Raw genomic sequence first — 23,342 nt, forward strand, 5'->3', positions numbered from 1 at the left:
ACTGGGGGGTTAAATAGTGTCACTATATATATACAGTAATAGGGGGTCAGACCATCTCACAGACTGTGGGCACAGGGTACCTCCTTTTGCAGACATGTAATCTTATTCACATTTTTTTCTGTGTTAAATGTAAAAAAACAGACAATTTTTTTTTTTTATTAAATTCACCTTTTTTTGGAGGGGGGTGGTGGTGGGGGGCCCCTTCTTAGATTCTTGCACCTGGGCCCTGTGGTTTCTAGTTACGCCTCTGCAGTTGGGGCTCAAGTGGGGGAATAGCAAGAGTCTCATAGAGAACATAGAAGTTTTATAGTTGGTGCTGTCTGTGAGACTGGCAGAGATATAGGGGATAGAGGAGGGAAGGTGACTCCAGGGATATTGAAGAGAAAAGAGAACCTAATTTTATATATATAATGTTAAATATTTTAGCTACCCTGTACTTGCTCAGTGCTGCACACAAGCTGTATCAAGCCCGCACACAGAAATGAAGGGACAATGGGGGGTAGTTATCAAGCCGTCAACCTCAAATACGCTGGAATTCCGCAGCGTATTTGTGGCGAGGCTGATTCGCCTTAGTTATCAAAGGCTCGAGACCGGCAAAAGTAGAATTTTGTGACGTAAGCTTCGATCCGCCGGACTCAGTCCGACACAGATCGATTCTTACGTCACTCCAGATGTTCCGCACACAAGTGCGGCACATTCTCACTACTTTTGCTAGCTATCAAAAAACTAGCAGGTACGCTCGGCACTTTTCCGGCCCAGCGTACCTGGTTTTCAATCCGCCACCCCTGGAGGCGGCGGATCCCATAGGAATCAATGGGAGTCTGACCATAGCGAAAGTACAAGTTCGCTGCTGACAGACATCCCATTGATTCCTATGGGAGCTGTCTACACCTAACACCCTAACATGTACCCCGAGTCTAAACACCGCTAATCTGACCCCCCCTGCACCGCCGCAACTAAATAAAGTTATTACCCCCTAAACCGCCGCTCCCGGAGCCCACCGCAAGCTACTCTATACATATTAACCCCTAAACCGCCGCTCCCGGAGCCCACCGCAACTATAATAAATGTATTAACCCCTAAACCGCCGCTCCCTGAACCCGCCGCAACCTATATTAAATGTATTAACCCCTAATCTGCCCCCCCTACACCGTCGCCACCTATAATAAATTTATTAACCCCTATCCTGCCCCCCACTACGCCGCCGCCACTGTAATAAAATTATTAACCCCTAAACCTAAGTCTAACCCTAACCCTAACGCCCCCTAACTTAAATATTAATTAAATAAATCTAAATAAATTAACTCTTATTAACTAAATGAATCCTATTTAAAACTAAATACTTACCTTTAAAATAAACCCTAAGATAGCTACAATGTAATTAATACTTATATTATAGCTATCTTAGGATTTATATTTAGTTTACAGGTATCTTTGTATTTATTTTAGCTAGTTAGAATAGTTATTAAATAGTTATTAACTATTTAATAACTACCTAGCTAAAAGAAATACAAAATTACCTGTAAAATAAATCCTAACTTAAGTTACAATTAAACCTAATACTACACTATCATTAAATTAACTAAACAAACTACCTACAAATAACTACAATGAAATACAATTACATAAACTAACTAAAGTACAAAAAATAAAAAAAGCTAAGTTACAAAAAATAAAAAAATAAGTTACAAACATGTTAAAAATATTACAACAATTTTAAGCTACTTACACCTAATCTAAGCCCCCTAATAAAATAACAAACCCCCCCAAAATAAAAAAAATCCCTACCCTATTCTAAATTACATAAATTTCAAAGCTCTTTTACCTTACCAGCCCTTAAAAGGGCCATTTGTGGGGGCATGCCCCAAAAAGTTCAGCTCTTTTGCCTGTAAAAGAAAAATACAACCCCCCCCCCAACATTAAAACCCACCACCCACATACCCCTAATCTAACCCAAACCCCCCTTACAAAAACCTAACACTAATCCCCTGAAGATCATCCTACCTTGAGTCGTCTTCACTCAGCCGAGCCACCGATGGAACTGAAGAGGACATCCGGAGCGGAAGAAGTTAATCCTCCAAGCGGCGCTGAAGAAATCTTCCATCCGATGAAGTCATCATCCAGGCGGCGCTGAAGAAGTCTTCGATCCGGCCGATGTCATCTTCAAAGAGGCGCTGAAGAGTTCTTCTATCCGGGCGAAGTCATCTTCCAAGCCGGGTCTTGAATCTTCCTTCCGCCGACGCGGAACCACCTTCTTCACCGACGGACTACGACGAATGACGGCTCCTTTAAGGGACGTCATCCAAGATGGCGTCCCCTCAATTCCGATTGGCTGATAGGATTCTATCAGCCAATCGGAATTAAGGTAGGAAAAATCTGATTGGCTGATGGAATCAGCCAATCAGATTGAGCTCGCATTCTATTGGCTGTTCCGATCAGCCAATAGAATGCGAGCTCAATCTGATTGGCTGATTGGATCAGCCAATCGGATTGAACTTGAATCTGATTGGCTGATTCCATCAGCCAATCAGATTTTCCTACCTTAATTCCGATTGGCTGATAGAATCCTATCAGCCAATCGGAATTGAGGGGACGCCATCTTGGATGACGTCCCTTAAAGGAGCCGTCATTCGTCGTAGTCCGTCGGTGAAGAAGGTGGTTCCGCGTCGGCGGAAGGAAGATTCAAGACCCGGCTTGGAAGATGACTTCGCCCGGATAGAAGACCTCTTCAGCGCCTCTTTGAAGATGACATCGGCCGGATCGAAGACTTCTTCAGCGCCGCCTGGATGATGACTTCATCGGATGGAAGATTTCTTCAGCGCCGCTTGGAGGATTAACTTCTTCCGCTCCGGATGTCCTCTTCAGTTCCATCGGTGGCTCGGCTGAGTGAAGACGACTCAAGGTAGGATGATCTTCAGGGGATTAGTGTTAGGTTTTTGTAAGGGGGGTTTGGGTTAGATTAGGGGTATGTGGGTGGTGGGTTTTAATGTTGGGGGGGGGGTTGTATTTTTCTTTTACAGGCAAAAGAGCTGAACTTTTTGGGGCATGCCCCCACAAATGGCCCTTTTAAGGGCTGGTAAGGTAAAAGAGCTTTGAAATTTATGTAATTTAGAATAGGGTAGGGATTTTTTTTATTTTGGGGGGGTTTGTTATTTTATTAGGGGGCTTAGATTAGGTGTAAGTAGCTTAAAATTGTTGTAATATTTTTAACATGTTTGTAACTTATTTTTTTATTTTTTGTAACTTAGCTTTTTTTATTTTTTGTACTTAGTTAGTTTATGTAATTGTATTTCATTGTAGTTATTTGTAGTTAATTTATTTAGTTAATGTAATGATAGTGTAGTATTAGGTTTAATTGTAACTTAAGTTAGGATTTATTTTACAGGTAATTTTGTATTTCTTTTAGCTAGGTAGTTATTAAATAGTTAATAACTATTTAATAACTATTCTAACTAGCTAAAATAAATACAAAGTTACCTGTAAAATAAATATAAATCCTAAGATAGCTATAATATAATTATTAATTACATTGTAGCTATCTTAGGGTTTATTTTACAGGTAAGTATTTATTTTTAAATAGGAATAATTTATTAAAGTATAGTGTAGTGTTAGGTGTAATTGTAACTTAGGTTAGGATTTATTTCACAGGTACATTTCTCTTTATTTTAGCTAGGTAAGCTATTAAATAGTTAATAACTATTTAATAGCTATTGTACCTGGTTAAAATAAATTGAAAGGTACCTGTAAAATAAATATAAATCCTAATATAGCTAGAATATAATTATTAGTTATATTGTAGCTATATTAGGGTTTATTTTATAAGTAAGTATTTAGTTTTAAATAGGATTCATTTAGTTAATAAGAGTTAATTTATTTAGATGTATTTAATTAATATTTAAGTTAGGGGGCGTTAGGGTTAGGGTTAGACTTAGGTTTAGGGGTTAATAATATTATTACAGTGGCGGCGGCGTAGTGGGGGGCAGGATAGGGGTTAATAAATTTATTATAGGTTGCGGCGGGTTCATGGAGCGGCGGTTTAGGGGTTAAACTATTTATTTAGTTGCGGAGAGGTGCGGGATCAGCAGGATAGGGGTTAATAATTTTATAATAGAGGGCGACGGTATAGGGGGGGCAGGATAGGGGTTACTAGGTATACTGTAGGTGGCAGCGGTGTCCGGGAGCGGCGGTTTAGGGGTTAATACATTTATAAGACTTGCGGCGGGGTCTAGGAGCGGCGGTTTAGGGGTTAATACATTTATAAGACTTGCGGCGGGGTCTAGGAGCGGCGGTTTAGGGGTTAGTAACTTTATTTAGTTGCGGGGGGCTCCGGGGGCGCCGGTATAGGGGGTAGAACAGTGTAGTTTAGTGTGAGTGCTTAGTGACAGGCTAGCAATAAAGCTGGGAAAAAGCCGAAGGGCAGCGAGATCGGATGAGTGATAACTGTCACAGTCCGCTGCTCATCGCCCCGCGGCTTTTTGACAGCTTTATTTGATAACTTAGGCGAACGTATTCAAGGTCCGCGGCGGCGAAGGTAGGCGAGCTTAGGCGGACGTATTGGGCCGGCGAAGCCAGAAAAGTAGACGGCTTGATAACTACCCCCCACAGTGTATAGGGGAGCTGGGAGGGTGAATGGGGAGCTGTGTTTGAGGGAGAGGGTTTCTAGTTACGACACTTTTAGGACCGACCATTTTTGGTCAGAGCCCGTTGGAGTGAGGGTCAAGCTAATATGAGGATACAGCAGGTTGGAGCTTTTTGTGACTTCAAGGGTACCTGCTGGTGCATGGAGTCTAGATTAGTAGCCCTTGCGCCACCTTTCCTTGGACCTTTTCCTTTGAAAAAGCTAAGTTGTCATGTTGTTAAGTTTTATTTTATTAATAAATGTGACCATGTTTGGTCTACAACTCTGTTGTTGTGTCATTATTTAAATTTGACTTAGTTATGCTAAGTAATTGTCGCTAATAGTTGGGTTTAACCCTTATTGAAATACTATGTTCTTTGTTTTAAAGGGACATTAAACACTAAATAAATGATAGATAGAATGATGCATTCAAGGAAAAGATTAACCTGACAATAACAATAAAAATAACGTGTAGATGCATTTTATACATTTTTAGCTGTTTAAATATTGACAAAATAAGTGTAAAGTTTTAGCGTCTATAAAACAATGGAAGCTGCCATGTTGTAACTTAAATTACCTTCTCTGCTGTGGCCAATTAGGGACAGTTATAAATAGACATGTGCAGCTTTGAAAAATTTGGTTCGGATCGATTTGGACCGATTCGAATTTCGGTTCGGATCGATTCGAATTCTGAAGAAATCGAATGAATTTGTTTTGGATTCATTTGGATTCATTTGGATTCTTTCGGATTCGTGAACAATTCGGTTCGATTCGGTTCGATTCGGTTTGAATCGATTCAGAATTTCTGAATTTCGGTCAGTGTTAAGTGGGATGTGCTGTGTATTACACTAGTATACTGTACAATACTAGTGTAATACACGGCCATCTGAATCCATCCGAATCTACCGAATAAATTCGAAATCGATTCGGATTTATTTGGTAGATTCGGTACTACCGCAATTCGGAAATTTGAATCGATCCGAATCTCCGAATTTGACAAATTCGTCTGTATTTCGATTCGGACCAAATCGAATCGCACATGTCTAGTTATAAATAGGTCAGTAGAGTGTGCAGCCAATGGCTGTGTGGAATATAACAGTGTTCTGCACTTGCATTTCTAACAGGAACTGAAAAGCTTACAATAAATAATGAAAGTATATTGCAGAGTTTTTTATATATATATATGATTTATCATTATATATTTCCATCTCAAAGTGTTCAATGTTCCTTTAAGGATTAAGTTACTCCTTTGTACCTAAAGGGACACTAAATCCAATTTTTCTTTCATGATTCAGAAAGAGCATGCAATTTTAAGCAACTTTCTAATTTACTCCTATTATCAATTTTTCTTTGTTCTCTTGCTATCTTTATATAAAAATCAGGAATATGATGCATAGGAGCCGGCCCGTTTTTGGTTGAGAACCTGGGTTATGCTTGCTTATTGGTGGGTAAAAGTAATTCTCCAATAAGCAAGCGCTATCCATGGTGCTGAACCTATAATGGGCTGGCAGCTAAGATTCACATTCCTGCTTTTTATATAAAGATAGCAAGAGAACAAAGAAAAATTGATAATATGAGTAAATTAGAAAGTTGCTTAAAATTGCATGCTCTATCTGAATCATTAAAGAAAAAATTGGGTTCAGTGTCCTTTTAAGGAACACTTGACAATTTTTTTTTACAGCATTGCAAATAAGGGAGATGTGATATAGTATGGTAAAATAACTATTGTAATTTATAATTAATGTGTATAATAAAATGTCATGAACTTTTACATCGGTATGTAGTGTGTACCCGTTGCAGAATAATTAATCCTGAGATATAACAGTTCCATATCAAAGACAAATTGCTAATTAGTAGGGGGAGCCTGATACAGTCTGTATTGCTTGAATAACTTTTGCTAAGAAATAAGTTATGCAAATTTTATTTATTTATTTTAATAAGGAAGAGACGACTTTTATCACAGAGATGTCAGTTTAAAAAGTTAGAACCACAGATATAACCCTAAACCCCCTATTGGTGCTGTAGTTTATAGAAAGCAGAAAACTTACATTAAACTGAAGACCATTGGTTTAGCAATCTCTCCCAACAAAGGTTAACAATGAAAAAATTTGAGAAGTTTAGGGCTAGATTACAAGTGGAGCACAATGGATCTTGCACTCAGTCACACTCTAAGAATAACGCATAATCGGTTATTACTATTGGATGGTTATAAAAATAAGGCAAAAGTTTTTAGTGTTCCCTGTATTATAAATAGATTGCGTAGAAAGCACTATTCGCATGTTTATTATCATGTGTTAAGTGTTGTGCTCAAGCGCAATCCAAAATTCCACTGTAAAATTTAGAGTTTTATGAAAGTAAACCATTATTTTTAATAGTATAGCACAGAACTATAGGAAGAATTCTGCTACTTACGCACCATTGGCTTATAGCACCATCGGCTTAGTGCTTGAGCAATACCCAACATCATTTTATTGTATTCACATAGAAGTCTATTATGTGTGGGATTTAGCATGCCCTAGACTATGGCCCCTATTTATTAAAGGTCTTGCGGACCTGATCCGAAACTGCGGATCAGGTCCACAAGACCTCGCTAAATGCGGAGAGCAATACGCTCTCCGCATTTAACATTACATCTTGTGAGCTGCTGGTGCAACGCCGCCCCCTGCTAACCCGCGGCCAATCGGCCACCAGCAGGGAGCTGTCAATCAACCCGATCATACTCGATCGGGTTGAATTGTGGCGATGTCTGTCCGCCTGCTCAGAGCAGGCGGACAGGGTTATGGAGCAGCGGTCTTTAGAGCTTGATAGATAGGCCCCTATAGCTCTAGCAATAAAAGTTAAAGGGACAGTCTACTCAAAATTAAACTTTCATGATTCTGATAGAGCATGCAATTTTACACAACTTTCCAATTTACTTATATCATCAAATGTGCTTTGTTCTCTTGGTATTCTTTGCTAAAAGCTAAACCTAGGTATACTCATAAGCTAATTAACATTGAGCGCAAAAGTAGGAGCGCTATTAATGGTGCATGAAAAAATAGAGAAAAAGAGAACAGCACAGAGGATATGGAGTGCACGCAAGACCTGAGGATACTGCTAAATACTCCAGAAAACAATGTAGGTAAGCGATAGTCCCCAGCACTCAATTTTGACTTAAGGCAATTTATTCACATAAAAATAAGCAATGTTTCGGGGTCACAGCCCCTTATTCATGCTTCATCATGAATAAGGGCCTGTGACCCCGAAACATTGCTTATTTTTATGTGAATAAATTGCCTTAAATAAAAATTGAGTGCTGGGGACTATCGCTTACCTACATTAATGGTGCATGAACAGTGTTAACCCACAATATCACTAATATTTTGAGCTCCACTTGTAATCTAGACCTTAATGAGGTAATAAAAACATCTACAGTATGAAAAGAATATATTAATTTCCTGAAGCAAATGCTGTGAAGCCACCTGGTGATGGTAGATGTTCCTTGATTTACAGTAATCATTAAACATGATAACTGATGAATTTATGTTGTGTGTAAAGTGAAGCTGACGTTCAGAATTTCTTTACTCCATTGTAAAACCAGATTAATTAGGGTTAACATCATCTTCAATCAGTTGAAATAAAACAATTTAGGTTTGTGATCATAATATACAGTATGATCTAGTACCACCCCTGGTGCAAGGCGGTACCAGTGATTGACTTAATATTATATTGCCTATTCTTACCTTTTATTTTATTCCTTTTTAACTCCTTTTCCTTTGAGTGTAGAGGTGTGTTCCTCTCCACCAGTAAAGCAGAGGCAGTTGTTCTTATTAGCCCCTGATGATTAATAGACAGTACATAAATAATACTGCTGTATTTGCTTCAATTTAAACTTACATGTTAACAGCTTTTACTTAATATTTAAATACAAAATATATAATTTTTACATTTGCAAAGGATACTCTTTTATAAGTATGATAGATAATTTAAAAAAAGGGCAACACATACACATATATACACACACACGCACACATGCACACACATACACACACACATATAGACACATACATACATACATAAACACCCACACATACACGTATATACACACACACATATATATACACACATACACATATAGACACATACATAGATACATAAACACCCACACATACACATGTACACAAACACATACATACACACACACACACACACATACACATATAGACACACACATACACATATAGACACACATACATACACACCCACACATACACATATATACACACACATACACATATAGACACACACATACATGCACACAGATACACATATAGACACACACATAAATACACACCCACACAAACATACACACATGCACACATACACACACACACACACACAAACACATACATACACACTCACAGAAACACACAAACACAAACACACGCATACACACCCACACATACATATATACACACACATACATACACACCCACACATACACATGCAGATACACATGCACACACATACACATACACACACACATATCTACAGTACACACAAACACATACATACATATACACACATATACACACATACACATACATATACACACATATACACACACACATACATATACACACATACAAACACATACACACATATACACACATACATATACTCACATACACATACATATACACCCATACATACACATACACATACATATACACACATACATACACATACACACACATACATATACACACATATACACACATACACATACATATACACACATATACACACATACACATACATATACACACATATACACACACACACACATACATATACACGCATACAAACACATACACACATATACACACATATACACACATACATATACACACATACACATACATATACACACATATAGACACATACACATACATATACACACATATACACACACATACATATACACACATATACACACACACATACATATACACGCATACAAACATATACACACACATATACACACATACATACATATACACACATACACATACATATACACACATACACATACATATTCACATACATATACACACACATACACATACATATACACACATACATATGCACATACATACACACACATACACACATACATACATATGCACACATACACATACATATACACACATACACATACATACACACACATACACACACATACATATACACACACATATACATACATACATATACACACATACATATACACACACATATACATACATACATATACACACATACACACACATATACACACATACATACATATGCACACATACATATACACACATACATACACACACATACACACACATACACACACATACATATACACACACATATACATACATACATATACACACATACACATACATATACACACACATATACATACATACATATACACACATACACATACATATGCACATACATATACACACATACACACACATACACACACATACACATACATATACACACATACATACATACATATACACATACACACACATATACACACATACATACATATACACACATACATACATATACACACATACACATACATATACACACATAAACACACACACACACATACATATACACGCATACAAACACACACATATACACACATACATACACATACATATACACACATACACACACATACACACACATACACATACATATACACACATACATACATACATATACACATACACACACATATACACACATACATACATATACACACATACATACATATACACACATAAACACACACACACACATACATATACACGCATACAAACACACACATATACACACATACATACACATACATATACACACATAAACATACATATACACACATACACATACATATACACACATACACAAACACACACATATTTTCATCATTAATCTAATATACAAAAAAAGGTTTGGGCTTGCTTTACAATGCTTCATCCTTAACAACAGATGTTTATTTTATTATCATCATTTTTTTTTTAGCTCTACGTTTCAGTACACTTTGGAAAGAAATGGGATCTGTTGCAAGAACGTGTAACTAAAGAGCACATTTTCTGGTAAGGTCTTCATTTTTTTTCATTTGTCTCTCTGCAAAGGTCAATGTAACACTTGAAGCAGATGTGAAGATACACGTCTGAAGAATTTCCCTTGTATTTTGCTCTATATATCTTATATTTCCTGGTTTAAAGAGGAAGCACAAACTGAAAAAAGGTGTCTATTTGGTAGAAATCCATAGGACAGGAGGTCAAAAAAATGTTTGGGTAGGTCACAAGAAGGGAAAATGAATGCTTTAAGAAATGTTATTCTTGCAATAACTGTAACAGCTGAATTTCTCCTTTAGCTATCTGGCAAATTCTCATATCTTCATATTGATCTCCAAACTAAGGGCTAGAGAACAAGTGCTGCACTATTTATTGCTTTCGCTTGAACGCAAACATTGCTAGAAGTAAACTTTGTATGCGCCTGGGTTAGTGAGCGCATTACAAATTGAAAGTAAATTGTTTGGGTGCCAGCAAAACCCAACACATGTAAACTTCCGGACTTCAGAAATTGCGACAGTGTTAACTTCTCTCCATATACTTCAGTTGAGCGCAGAAAAAACCAAGATCGGGTTATCGCTCGTGTGCTAACCCGATCTTGTTTTACCAAGTGCTCCCAACCCAACATGAGTTATAAATATTTCACATTCCAATGTTCTTCACATAGAAAAAACATTAGAATGTAAAATATTTACAATAAATACACAACAAAAAACCTTATTAAATATCAATAATGAATAAAAATTATTTTTTTATTTTTAAAGGTATTTAAGTGGAAAGGTTTCCAATGTGTGTGTGAATATGTGTGTATGTATATATATATATATATATATATATATATATATATATATATATATGTGTATATATATATGTTTATATGAGTATATATTTTTGCATATACATATATAAATACATATACATGTGGTTATATGAGTATATATTTATGCATATACATATATAAATACATATATACAGTATACACACACACACATATACTGTATATATATATATATATATATATATATATATATATATATATATAATGATATATATAATGTCCAATAGATCGGAAGGCACTCACAGGGTCTTATTTATAACAATCCATTTATTTGTTGACGTTTCGGGGTCTCCCCGATTTTCTAAACAAGTGAAAAATACAGTAATACACTCACCCTTTTATCCAGAAGTCCCGGAAGTTACCGGCGTCACGTGACCCACGCGTCACAATCCCCGTCGTCATGGCAACTGGACGCTATACCAGGATCGTCTGTGAAAATTAAAAATAACAGTATTGCATCATGCAAGATCGCGGTCCATACAAACATCGGCATAGGTATAGCAATTACCATTCAATGACTTTGTAATATGCTAAGGATTAATATAAGGAGCACCTAGTACTAATACATAGATAAATACTAATTTAAGTTGGCAAATAGCAGATAACAGATCTAAGATGACAGATAACAGATACCTTCCTAGCTGTGTGGCTGGCATAATATACTGTACAATATGAGCTTAGTCAGCTTATCTAATGCTAGAGGGCCTGCAATATAGAAAGATAAAGTGGACTCCCAATGAATCTCAAAGCCTAATATCTGATATCTACCTGTCAGGGAGTGCTAACACATATGAAGGGCATATAAACTAAACGGCTTGGACTAAATAAATAACTGTTCACAACAAAGACTAGGAAATAGAAAATAAGTATCTAATTGTGAAGGGATGAGAACTATCTATGCATATATGTGTATTTACAAGGGATCTATTTTATGTTTTAATTTAGTATATTTAATATATTGTTACAGGCAACAGTGCCAGTCCAGATGCACATTGAGCCCTCAAGAGGCCATAGTCCCCAAGTTATACATCCATCTGGACTCCCTTTATAACAGCATCCTGGCTCTGCTTCCGCCTCTAGGCAGTGGTGGAATGTGGTCAATAATGATGTATTTCAAGTCCGACACACCATACCCTGTTTCTGTCTTGCCACCGGTTGATCAGGTCTACCCTTCTCTATGGCTGTCCCGATGGCAGATTGGTGGTTAGCCATCCTGGTTCTAAGATCGTCCACCATCTTTCCGACATAGAACATGCCACAAATACAGTGAAGTAAATAGACTATGTATTTGATGTAAAATTTCTTCGTGGAGTATGGATGGCTGAATTTGTTCCCTGTGGTCAAACCCCCACAAGAAGTACAGCCTAAACACCGAAAACAACCAGGTTTAGCTTTCAACCGAGTGGCATTCATGTAGCAATCTCTAGGGTCCGTTTTTATTAGTTCATCACGAAGAGATCTAGCCCTACAAAAGCCAATTCTCGGCGGCTGGGTGTCTTTCAAAGGTAAATATTTGTCCTTTGTCAGAAGGGGCGCCAGGAAGGGATTGCTGCTGTGAGACGGCAGCTTAGCAAATATCCCTATATTGGACCTCCAGTGGAAGCCATACTTGAGATGTAGAGAATGTGTTTAGAACTCAACTACTTTAGGTTCGAGAGGATATTCTTCTTACAAATAGCAGGGACGGCGATGGGGTAAAATGTGGCCCCCATCGTATGCCAATCTATTTATGGCTGAATTGGAGTCTGAAGGTACACACCTCTTTAAGGATATCAGAATATACCTTTTTAAAAGATATATTGGCGACCTGTTCCTTCTTTGGAGAGGAACAGAGGATGATCTTCTAATTTGGTTTGAAGAAATTTCACATCAAACACAGGGTTACTTGTACTAACAAATACATAGTCTATTTACTTCACTGTGTGTATGGCATGTTCTATGTCAGAAAGATGGTGGACGATCTTAGAACCAGGATAGCTAACCACCAGTCTGCTATCACACTAACCCCATGAGCGCTCATTTAGATTGTACCCATTTACTTTCAATTTGTAATACATTCACAAGTTAGTGTGCTACTTGTAATTTAGCTCTAAGTGGTGCCAGGTCAGTGCATTTTTGTTTTTAAGATTTTTTGTTTAACATTTGTAATGGAAATGAGTAAATATTTTTCTTTATATTTAGTATTGTATACTAATGAGCTGTTTGCTGAAAGATTTTTAACCTACTAGTAGTAAAGCATAGGTATTTGATGCAGCCCTCTTTGGAAGTCAAGGTGTTAAAAGCTAGAATTGTCTTTCTTAAAGGGAGTGATTCCTGCGTAACCCCCATATTTGATGCTATGGCAGCACTTTTACCGTTGGTGTATGTCGCAGATTATTTTATATGCCGCTTCATTAGTAATGTAATCTGTTGAAAAGTGATGTAAAGCTGTTATGTCTGTAGTATATCATCAACAGTGTCCTTAAAAGAGTATTGTAGTTCAAAAATGACATTCTATAATTCATCACAGCATGTCATGTTAGCACTGTTGCCTGCAAGTCTATGTGTTTAAAATTTTGCAACGATGTAAACACATGGTGGCTGATTTATCATGTGTCTGGTGGACATGATCGGCTGTAACATCTAATAAATGCCGACAGCATACGAACGAGTTAAGGAGCAGCGGTCTTAAGACCGCTGCCTCTTAACTCCTGTTTCCGGCGAGCCTGAAGGCTTGTGCGGAAACAGATGTATTTGGCCCCATTCGGCCATGATAAATCGTCCCCATAGTCAAGGTCCAGGGACAGACTGGGACCAAAAATAGGCCCTGGAATTTTGTTGCCATTTTTTATATTTAGCAATAACTCAAAACTGACAAGTATAAAGTATTAGTTTGATTTACAAAAACATTAAAAGTTTGAAACACCCTTCTGTCACTGTATTTTGTAAATTGGCTGTTGTCAAACAATAAAAAAGGGAAATATAATTTAAAAAGTTCACATTTAAATAAAGAATAAGGGGCTGATTTATCAAGCTCCGTATGGATGTGCAGCGGACATGTTATGCTACATCGTATCATGTCCACTCGCACTATGATAAATCTACCCCTAAGTGCTTATTGCTCATTAGCCTGTGTAGTTACAATCACTCAAAAAGCAGCCACCTGAACACTTGTCATCACACATATGCTGCACAATCAGAGAGAAAAAATACACAGACATCCAGAGGCAGTCAGCATTCACATGCACAGACAAAGCACCTAATACTTCCACAATCACACAAAAACAGACACCCACAGGCATCAAAAGGCATCACCAAGAAGAGTTGCTTCTCTGTGATTGGCTCACAGACACAGCAAGGCAGTGAGAGGCAGGGCAGGCTGGCCCTTTATCATGCACAAATAATAATGTTTAAATAATTAAAAAGAACTGTAAGTATTTTTTACATACATACAAACATAATATATAGTGCTAAAGTGTTCTTTAGGCTGTGATCTTTTTTTTTTTATCCACCTCTCTCACTGTGGTAGCAAATTCAAGATTGGTGAAAATTCAACTCTGTTTATTTACCGAATTATTTTCAGAGTATACCCTTTACAGTAACCAATAAGCCTGTGTCCAGTAACCCCACTCCTAGCTACAAAAGATTATCTTCAAGTACCTTAGAGCCAGCTTGTAAACAGTTCTGTTACTAAGCACTTCCATATTGTAGAGAAAGACAGTCAGAAAGGCCATGTAGTTGCCTTAAGACCTACTTGATATTTGTTTTTTATGTTGAAGATTGTATTTAAAAATCTAAACATCTAAAAAGTAAAGTGAATTTCAGTATCTGCTGTTAGAGCCTTTAAATTGTTATAACATATGCAGTTCCCCCAATCTAGAGAAGACAGAGCGATTCATTTGATAATCAACCCTTTGCATAAAACAATCAAGTTAGTTTTATTTCCTTTTTCCCTACATAATTTAACAAAATCATTTGTGAATTCAAAACCCATTAATGACTTATAAAGGCCACTGTCTGCAAATACAGATTGTGATATATTAACAGTTTCTAGTGATAAATAAAAAGAAATGAACATCACTTTTAGTGAGATTGATTACTCTCTATGAAAAAGGGAAGTTATTGTAGTTATACTTCAGCTACTTTCCAGCTGCAAGTGAAAAACAAATTAGCCAATCAGAATCATAAGTGCTGAGGTCATGCTATGCTTTGCTGTGATCTCATGAGATTTCATAGTAAACTTCCGTAAACAGAATAGGAAAGATAACATGACTGTGTCTGCATATGCCAGATGCATATTCTCTTGCAAGTCCTGGGACAAGCATCCTGATTGGCTGCTTAAAGTCTCTTTACAGTGGGTGTGAATACTTAGGAAATTAGGAGGTAAAATATCTTCCTTTTTTACATAGAGATGTTCAGGTGATATTGTCTAGTCAGCTTTTTACATCTACTTTTAAGTGATTCAACATTTAGTCGCACATGATGGAAGTTAAATGTATAATTTCTAGTCTGGCATATACTGATATTGTAGATCTCATCCTTGATTATCAAAGGCTCATTTGAATGGTGTGATTTTATCAAATCCATTTCACCATTCTCGAAATGGCAGACTTAATTTGAAGTAAATGGGCTAACCATCACCATAAAGGCAATATATAGACCAGTTTCCATTGTAAAAAAAACATGTTATGCAGGTTTAGACAATTGATGGTAAATGTCTACAGTATTAGCATCTTAACATAGCTAAAATACACATTTCTTCCTACCCCCCCTCCTTCCTTTTTTTTTTTTAAACAAACATATTATGAAAGTTTCAACATTCCTTAATACATTTATAATAGTGCTCTAAATTAGCCCAAACATGACATTTCTCTTCCTTATAACCAAGAAAAAAAAAATACTGAACCAAATCAAAACATTTTTTCAAGGGGGTCCATTCCCATTCTAAACCATCTCATAAATTCACCCCACTAATGCCTACTTTGCAAGTATGTAAAAAAAGTGCTTTTTATATAATATGAATTAAAACTTACAATCCTCCAGAGTTTTAACTGTTTTGCTCTCCTTGCCAGACATCTGATATATATATATATATATATATATATATATATATATATATATATATATATATATATATATATAAAAAGTATATATATTGCAATTCCAGTTCCTTCCAGTAAAAAACAACATAAAAATAAGCTTAGAATAGCAGCCCTCACTAAAGTTTGGATTACCACATGTGGGCAAGAATGTTGATATGGAATTTATAGCTTTCATAATTTTACATATTTTATTTTATGCCAGTAAAGTATCTCTAAAAAATGTTTTTGTTTTTTTTTTCATTCATTTTGGTAAATTTTTCATTTTAATATGTGGCAATGACTTTACAGTGTATAGTGTGATCAAATTTATTTCAGCTTTCTTTCAGCTTTGTTATGAGAAATGTTTTTTTTCCTCTTTAAATGGAGACAATGAATCAATTAAGTTTAATGAACTTGTTATAAATAAAAATACATACTTACATCGTATTATTCCTGCATATACGGTTGCAGCTGAACTCCTACAGACTTGTTTTGCAGACACGTGTTTGTAGAACTGTACTTATTATTATTTGTAAACATTACTGAGAATTCTTACAGCAAATCCAACAAGCAAAAGTGACGTAAGAATCGATCTGTGTCGGACTGAGTCCGGCGGATCGAAGCTTACGTCACTAAATTCTACTTTTGCCGGTATCTATGGCTTGATAACTAAGGCGAATCAGCCTCGCCACAAATACGCTGCGGAATTCCAGCATATTTGAGGTTGATGACTTGATAACTAGGGGCCATAGAGGCCCATTTATCAAGCTCCGTTTGGAGTTTGAGGGCCCGTGTTTCTGGCGAGTCTTCAGACTCGCCAGAAACACAAGTTATGGAGTAGCGGTCTAAAGACTGCTGCTCCATAACCCTGTCCACCTGCTCTGATGAGGCGGACAGGAATCGCCACAATACAACCCGATCTAGTAGGATCGGGTTGATTGACACCTCCTTGCTGCGGCCCGTTAGCCGCGAGTCTGCAGGGGGTGGCGTTGCTCTTGTGAGCTGCTGGTGCAATGCTGAATACGGAGAGCGTATTGCTCTCCGCATTCAGCGATGTCTGTCGGACCTGATCCGCACTGTCGGATCAGGTCCGACAGACATATGATAATTCGGCCTCATAGGGCCTTATTTAATAAGATGCTGATGGACAAGCATCTCAAGCCAGAAACCTGTCCAGCCGCTCTCACCACCAGCAATCTAGCATCAGCTGGCATTAGATAAGATCCTAAGGGCCAGATTACAAGTCGCACTGCAAATCAGTTGCAAAAAAACAGCGCGTTTTAGCGCTTTTTCGCATTTGGGGTTGCGCAGCTATTACAAGTTGAGAAATATTATTTATTTTGCGTGCGCATTAAGCCGCGTAATGCAAACAGCCAAATCTTGTGAGCATTCATGTTTTCCCCATAGAAGTCAATGGAGAAGTCAATTGGAAAAAAAACAAAACACACAAAAATCCTAATATGTTGCGCAAAGCTCTTGACGTAATTCTCCTTGAAAAGTGTACATGGAAACGGAATATGTTCTATTTATTTACAAATATATATTTCTCTATATATGTTATGATTTTTGGACTGATATATCTATTTATAGCAAGATATGTATATATATATATATATATATATATATATATGTCTAGAGATCTATATGCGAATATCTCTTTGTTTAATGTGCATAAGATTGTAATGTAAAATATTTCCATTATCACCATTGTTAAAAATATCTCTATACATATAAATCCATGTTTCTCTATGTATGTGTATGTTTGTCAATATAAAATCCCTGCGTCAGCTTTTTTTTTCTAACTCCCGCGATCTCCTTTTTTTTTATCCCTTATAACTTTTGTGTGCAATATTTTTTTTAAATATTTTTTATTAGACAGTGTTAATATGAGTGTAACTGTACTCTTTAATGTATTTTTGAAGTGTTTTGTGAAACTTTTATGTTGTGTAAAACTGTTAACTTAAGCTCTTTGAGGGCAGAAAGGATTGTTACGTAAAAGGCGAATGCGCATGCAATCACTATTTTTCAAAACTTGCAGACATCCCAACCTGCAAAAACCCATTTCCGGGAGGTATCCAACCCCCCCCCCCACCCCACCCCGCGCCTCGCTTAATAGAGTCCAAATAAGCGGGTAAATTGTCAGTTCCCCGCTCCTTTAAACCAAGCTGTTACCTCCAGATAAGCAACTTGTGGCTGGATCATACAGCCTAAACTCCCGTTCCTGGTCAGCTATTGTATTTCCATAAGGCATAAGTCATCTCTGATGAAAGAAAGTTTGTAGGCATATAGTTACACAGACCAGCTGGATAGAATATACTCTGCACTCAGTCAACGCACGTTTCGCCCCACAGTGCTTTGCGAACAAACCGGGGACTCTGTGGGGTAACTATATGCCTACGAACTTTCTATCATCAGAGATGACTAATGCCTTACGGAAATACAATAGCTGACCAGGAATGGGAGTTTATGCTGTATGATCCAGCCACAAGTTGCTTATCCGGAGGTAACTGCTTGGTTTGAAGGAGCTTGGAACTGACAAGTAACCCGCTTATTTGGACTCTATTAAGCGAGGCTAGCGGATTGCTCCTTGGCGGCAGTTTGAAATACAAGGATCCGAGCTCACTAACCATATAAAGCCAAGTTTCTGGGATATTATGTGTAGTTTGTGGGTGTCAGGGATACACTATTACAATGCGGGAGACTCCCGGAACTTCCGGGAGAGTTGGGATGTCTGAACTTGTAATAGCTGCAAAATGGAAATTGATTGCGAAAAGACCATATTGCACGCGGAAAACTCATAACGTGCGACTTTTAATCTTGCCCCATAGCTCTTATCTGAGTTGTGTGAGAGCAGGTTATCACCCCCCCCCCCAATTGGGATCAGTCTAATGGGATATTAATCCACCACCTCTTGTGATGACTGCTTCTTAACCTGTGATTATAGGCCCACATGAGCATGCCTGCTTCTTAAGATACATCTGCAGCGTCAGGAAAGGAGCCCCAAAAAGAATGATATGTTTGTAGAGAAATGAACGTTCGGTATATAGATTTCCCCAACTCACAAAGCTCACTGCAGAGCATTCCTTTATTGTATATGTAGCAGGAGTAATCAATGTGACTTTTTTTAAGTGTCTCTGTACTGTACTTGAAATGTTGGCAGTGCATAGTATGTAGGATACTTAGAGGGCCAAATTACAAGTGGAGCGTTATTTAATGCCCCCACTTTAAGAACATTGTGCTGATTTTCAGACTCCTAACCAAGCCCCACAGTGTTAGATGTATACACAGGTTTACAGACTCCTGATGGCTCCTGTTTATGTTATCTGTCTTTACATATGCAGGGAGGGGGGTGTCTGCTCTTCTTGTTTTCCCAGCCCCTTTCACTGGGTGTCCCAGTCTAACCTCATCAACAGTGCTAAACTGGGTGCTTCTAAGTAAGTTTTTAAAAGGTTTTACACTGGATGTTTTATCACGCTAACCCATACGTGTGTATCTTGCATTAAATACATATATACACATATAAATACGTATGTACACACATATATATATATATATATATATATATACACACACACACACACACACATATTTAGAGATGTATATGTATGTATCTCCATGTTAAAGCCCTTTGCCTCCCTTTTATTCTAACACATGAGACCTCATATCTTTAAACCCTTATGTCTTTTTTGTGCAATAAATAACCAGAAGTCAGGCCCGAAGCATTTCATACCTCTGTGTCTGAGGGGTGCTATAATTAGAGCCCAGCATGGAAGGAGCACCAGCACTGCTCAGAACTTGGGGTGAGCTGAGGACATCAATAATTCTGACCTTGGGGGTACAGGTCATGGTTGCATACTTTGAGGGTGATGCCGTGGTGGGTTTTATAATGTGCAGTTTTAAAGTGTGTTTTCAGGAAGTGATGTTGTTGTAGAGGGAGTGTCAAGGCAGGTACGGGAAGCATTCAAAGGCTTGCAACATCAGTGTTTGGTGCTTGGTTATTCTTTAATGTTCCTGTGGTTCATGATCTATGATACCCCCCCCCCCCCCTTTTGGTGTGAACTTGGAGTGTTTTTTTTTATTTGTAAGCCTCAAGCCTAACCTCTTGCTATGTTACCTGTGCTCTGATTACTTTCTGGTTACTGATTTGTGAATACTCAACTATTCTCCTGGATCCTTCCTATGTACTACTGATTTGCTTTTGTATACTGTTTTGTCTACTCATTTGCTTTTGTATACTGTTTTGTCTGCTGGTTTGCTTTTGTATACTGTTGTGTCTACTGGTTTGCTTTTGTATACTGTTTTGTCTACTGCCTATTCCTGACCTTCACTCCCAAATCATCTTCCATCTACTTGAATCTGTAACACCTTGTTGCTAAACGCTAAATACACTAAAATAATTCAATTCAATCATCAGCTGTGCTAAGCTTAGAATCAACAGTGTATATCTGATCTGGAAGAATCAATCAGAAGATTCTGTAATATTACAGACCAGGCAAAAATTATTTGAAGTTGAAAACAAGAACAGAATAAAACAAACCTATAAACATATATTTTACCTAAAGTTTTTTTAAATGACAATTTCATCTTCTCTTTAAGATGTATTCATGGTCTCCTCTCCTTTAGATCAAACTTTGACTTTTTATTAAAATACCTAGCAAGCAAAGATTTTAGTTAATTGAATTAAAGGATAATTATAGTAATTTTCTCTGGATGGTAATATTACATAAAGGAGTGCTTTCTCTTGATGTGATGTTCATTATCCATAATGAGACTAAAACTATGACTTTCTCCTTAACATAGCTATTTCATCAAATACAATATAGTGTATGGGATGTTGTGAAAGAACATGGCATCATAACCCTGGGAGAAAACTTTATAATCTGAATAAACAAACAGAGTTAATCTTAAAAGTGACTATTGCATAGCTCCCAACATTTCCCAGATACCAGTCAGAATAGGCTGATGCATGGGGTGACATATGACAAGTGGGGGTGGAGTCACATGTATCCTTTGGGAGGAGCTTTGGTCAGGTTGGGTGTGTTGTGGGCGGAGTTAGGGAAATCCTTTGGCAACTAGCACATTTATAACCCAGAGAGGTCTGCAAGAGAAATATTTGGGCAGTTCCTAAACTATGACAATCCCACAATATGCAGAAAGGTTGGAGCTCTGCTTTTATTTAATTTGTAATTGTAATTGCATAACATCTCCAGTATACACCTGCATTCCAAATGGGTATAATCTCTATTTTTATTTTTTTCTAATTTGTTTTTGCATTAAAAATGTAACATACAAAACTTAAATTTAAACTGAAACTAATGCAGCTGCACCAGTTGTGTATTTACTACTAGTACTCACTGGCTGATAGGCACTTCCAAAATTCTAAAGATCATTAGCCAATAGGTACTTACTGTTAAAGGGGCAGTGTACTGTGTTTGTTTGTTTTTAATCTCCTATAATGTATTCCCAATGAACCATTTTACCTGCTGGAATGTATTCAATTGTTTACAAATAGCTCCTTCACCTTTTTGTCTTTTGAAAAAACTGCTTTTGTTTGTGGTATCCCCGCCTATACTGAATAGTTCAATACTTGAAGGGATACTGAACCCACATTTTTCTTTCAGGATTCAGATAGAACATGCAATTTAAGCAACTAATTAGTTTACTCCTATTATTAATTTTTCTTTGTTCTCTTGGTATCTTTATTTGAAAAAGCAGGAATGTAAGCTTACAAGCCCTAGACAGGGCTTGCTTATTGGTGGATACATTTAGAACCAAGGTGCTGAACCAAAGATGGGCTGGCTCATAAGCTTACATTCTTTCTTTTTCAAATAAAGATAGCAAGAGAACAAAGAAAAAATGATAATAGGAGTAAATTAGAAAGTTGTTTAAAATTGCATGCTCTATCTGAATCATGACAAAAATAAATTTGGGTTCAGTATCCATTTAAGTACTGGTTATAGAAAAGCTATGCAAACAAAAAGGTTTAGAAGTAATCATGCTCCCAGTGGGTGGTGGGACAAAGAGATAATAAAATGTTAGTTTGCTCTCTAAGAGCCTGATGATCTAAAGGTCTCTGGGCTGCTGAGATTCTATAAGAATTCTCACCAGTACTTCTATTTCCCTGGTGGAATGCTTTAAAAACACATTTTACCCTGAAAACCGGGTGTTTCGCTAAGGGGAGTTTACTGCATTTTCATAAGGGAAGGAAATGCAAACATTACAAAAGTGCACAATGAAAATTTCAACGTTAAAATCATATGGCTTGATTACGAGTTGTGCGTTAGGGTTAAAAAGCAGTGTTGGCCGGTCCCAACGCTGCTTTTTAACCCCCGCTGGTATTACGAGTCTTGAAGATACAGGTGTACCGCTCACTTTTGTGGCCAGACTCGGAAATACCGCACATCCACTTACGTCAATTGCATATCCTCTTTTTTCAATGGGACTTGCATAGCGCCGGTATTACAAGTCTGACCAAAAGTGAGCGGTACACCCTCTCCTGTCAAGCCTGGTACCGCATTTTAAAGTCAGTAGTTAAGAGTTTTAGACTACAACGCCGTAACATAAAACTCTTAACTAAAGTGCTCAAAAGTACACTAACACCCATAAACTACCTTTTAATCCCTAAACCGGGCCCCCATCGGAAACACTTAAATACAATTTTTAACCCCTAATCTGCCGACCGGATATCGCCG

At 37.3% G+C, this 23,342-nt stretch overlaps 1 protein-coding gene across 1 annotated transcript in view; it reads left to right on the plus strand.

The window, feature by feature from the left end:
- The window catches only part of SORCS2 (sortilin related VPS10 domain containing receptor 2), a 1,789,666-nt gene that overhangs the window by 1,203,059 nt on the left and 563,265 nt on the right, over positions 1-23,342 (plus strand). Inside the window, exon 5 of the mRNA XM_053704165.1 lies at positions 10,697-10,770. Coding sequence (XP_053560140.1) covers positions 10,697-10,770 — 74 coding nt within the window. The remainder of the gene's footprint in view (positions 1-10,696; positions 10,771-23,342) is intronic.

This window comes from Bombina bombina, chromosome 2 (genome assembly GCF_027579735.1).
Source record: "Bombina bombina isolate aBomBom1 chromosome 2, aBomBom1.pri, whole genome shotgun sequence".
Taxonomy (NCBI): domain Eukaryota; kingdom Metazoa; phylum Chordata; class Amphibia; order Anura; family Bombinatoridae; genus Bombina; species Bombina bombina.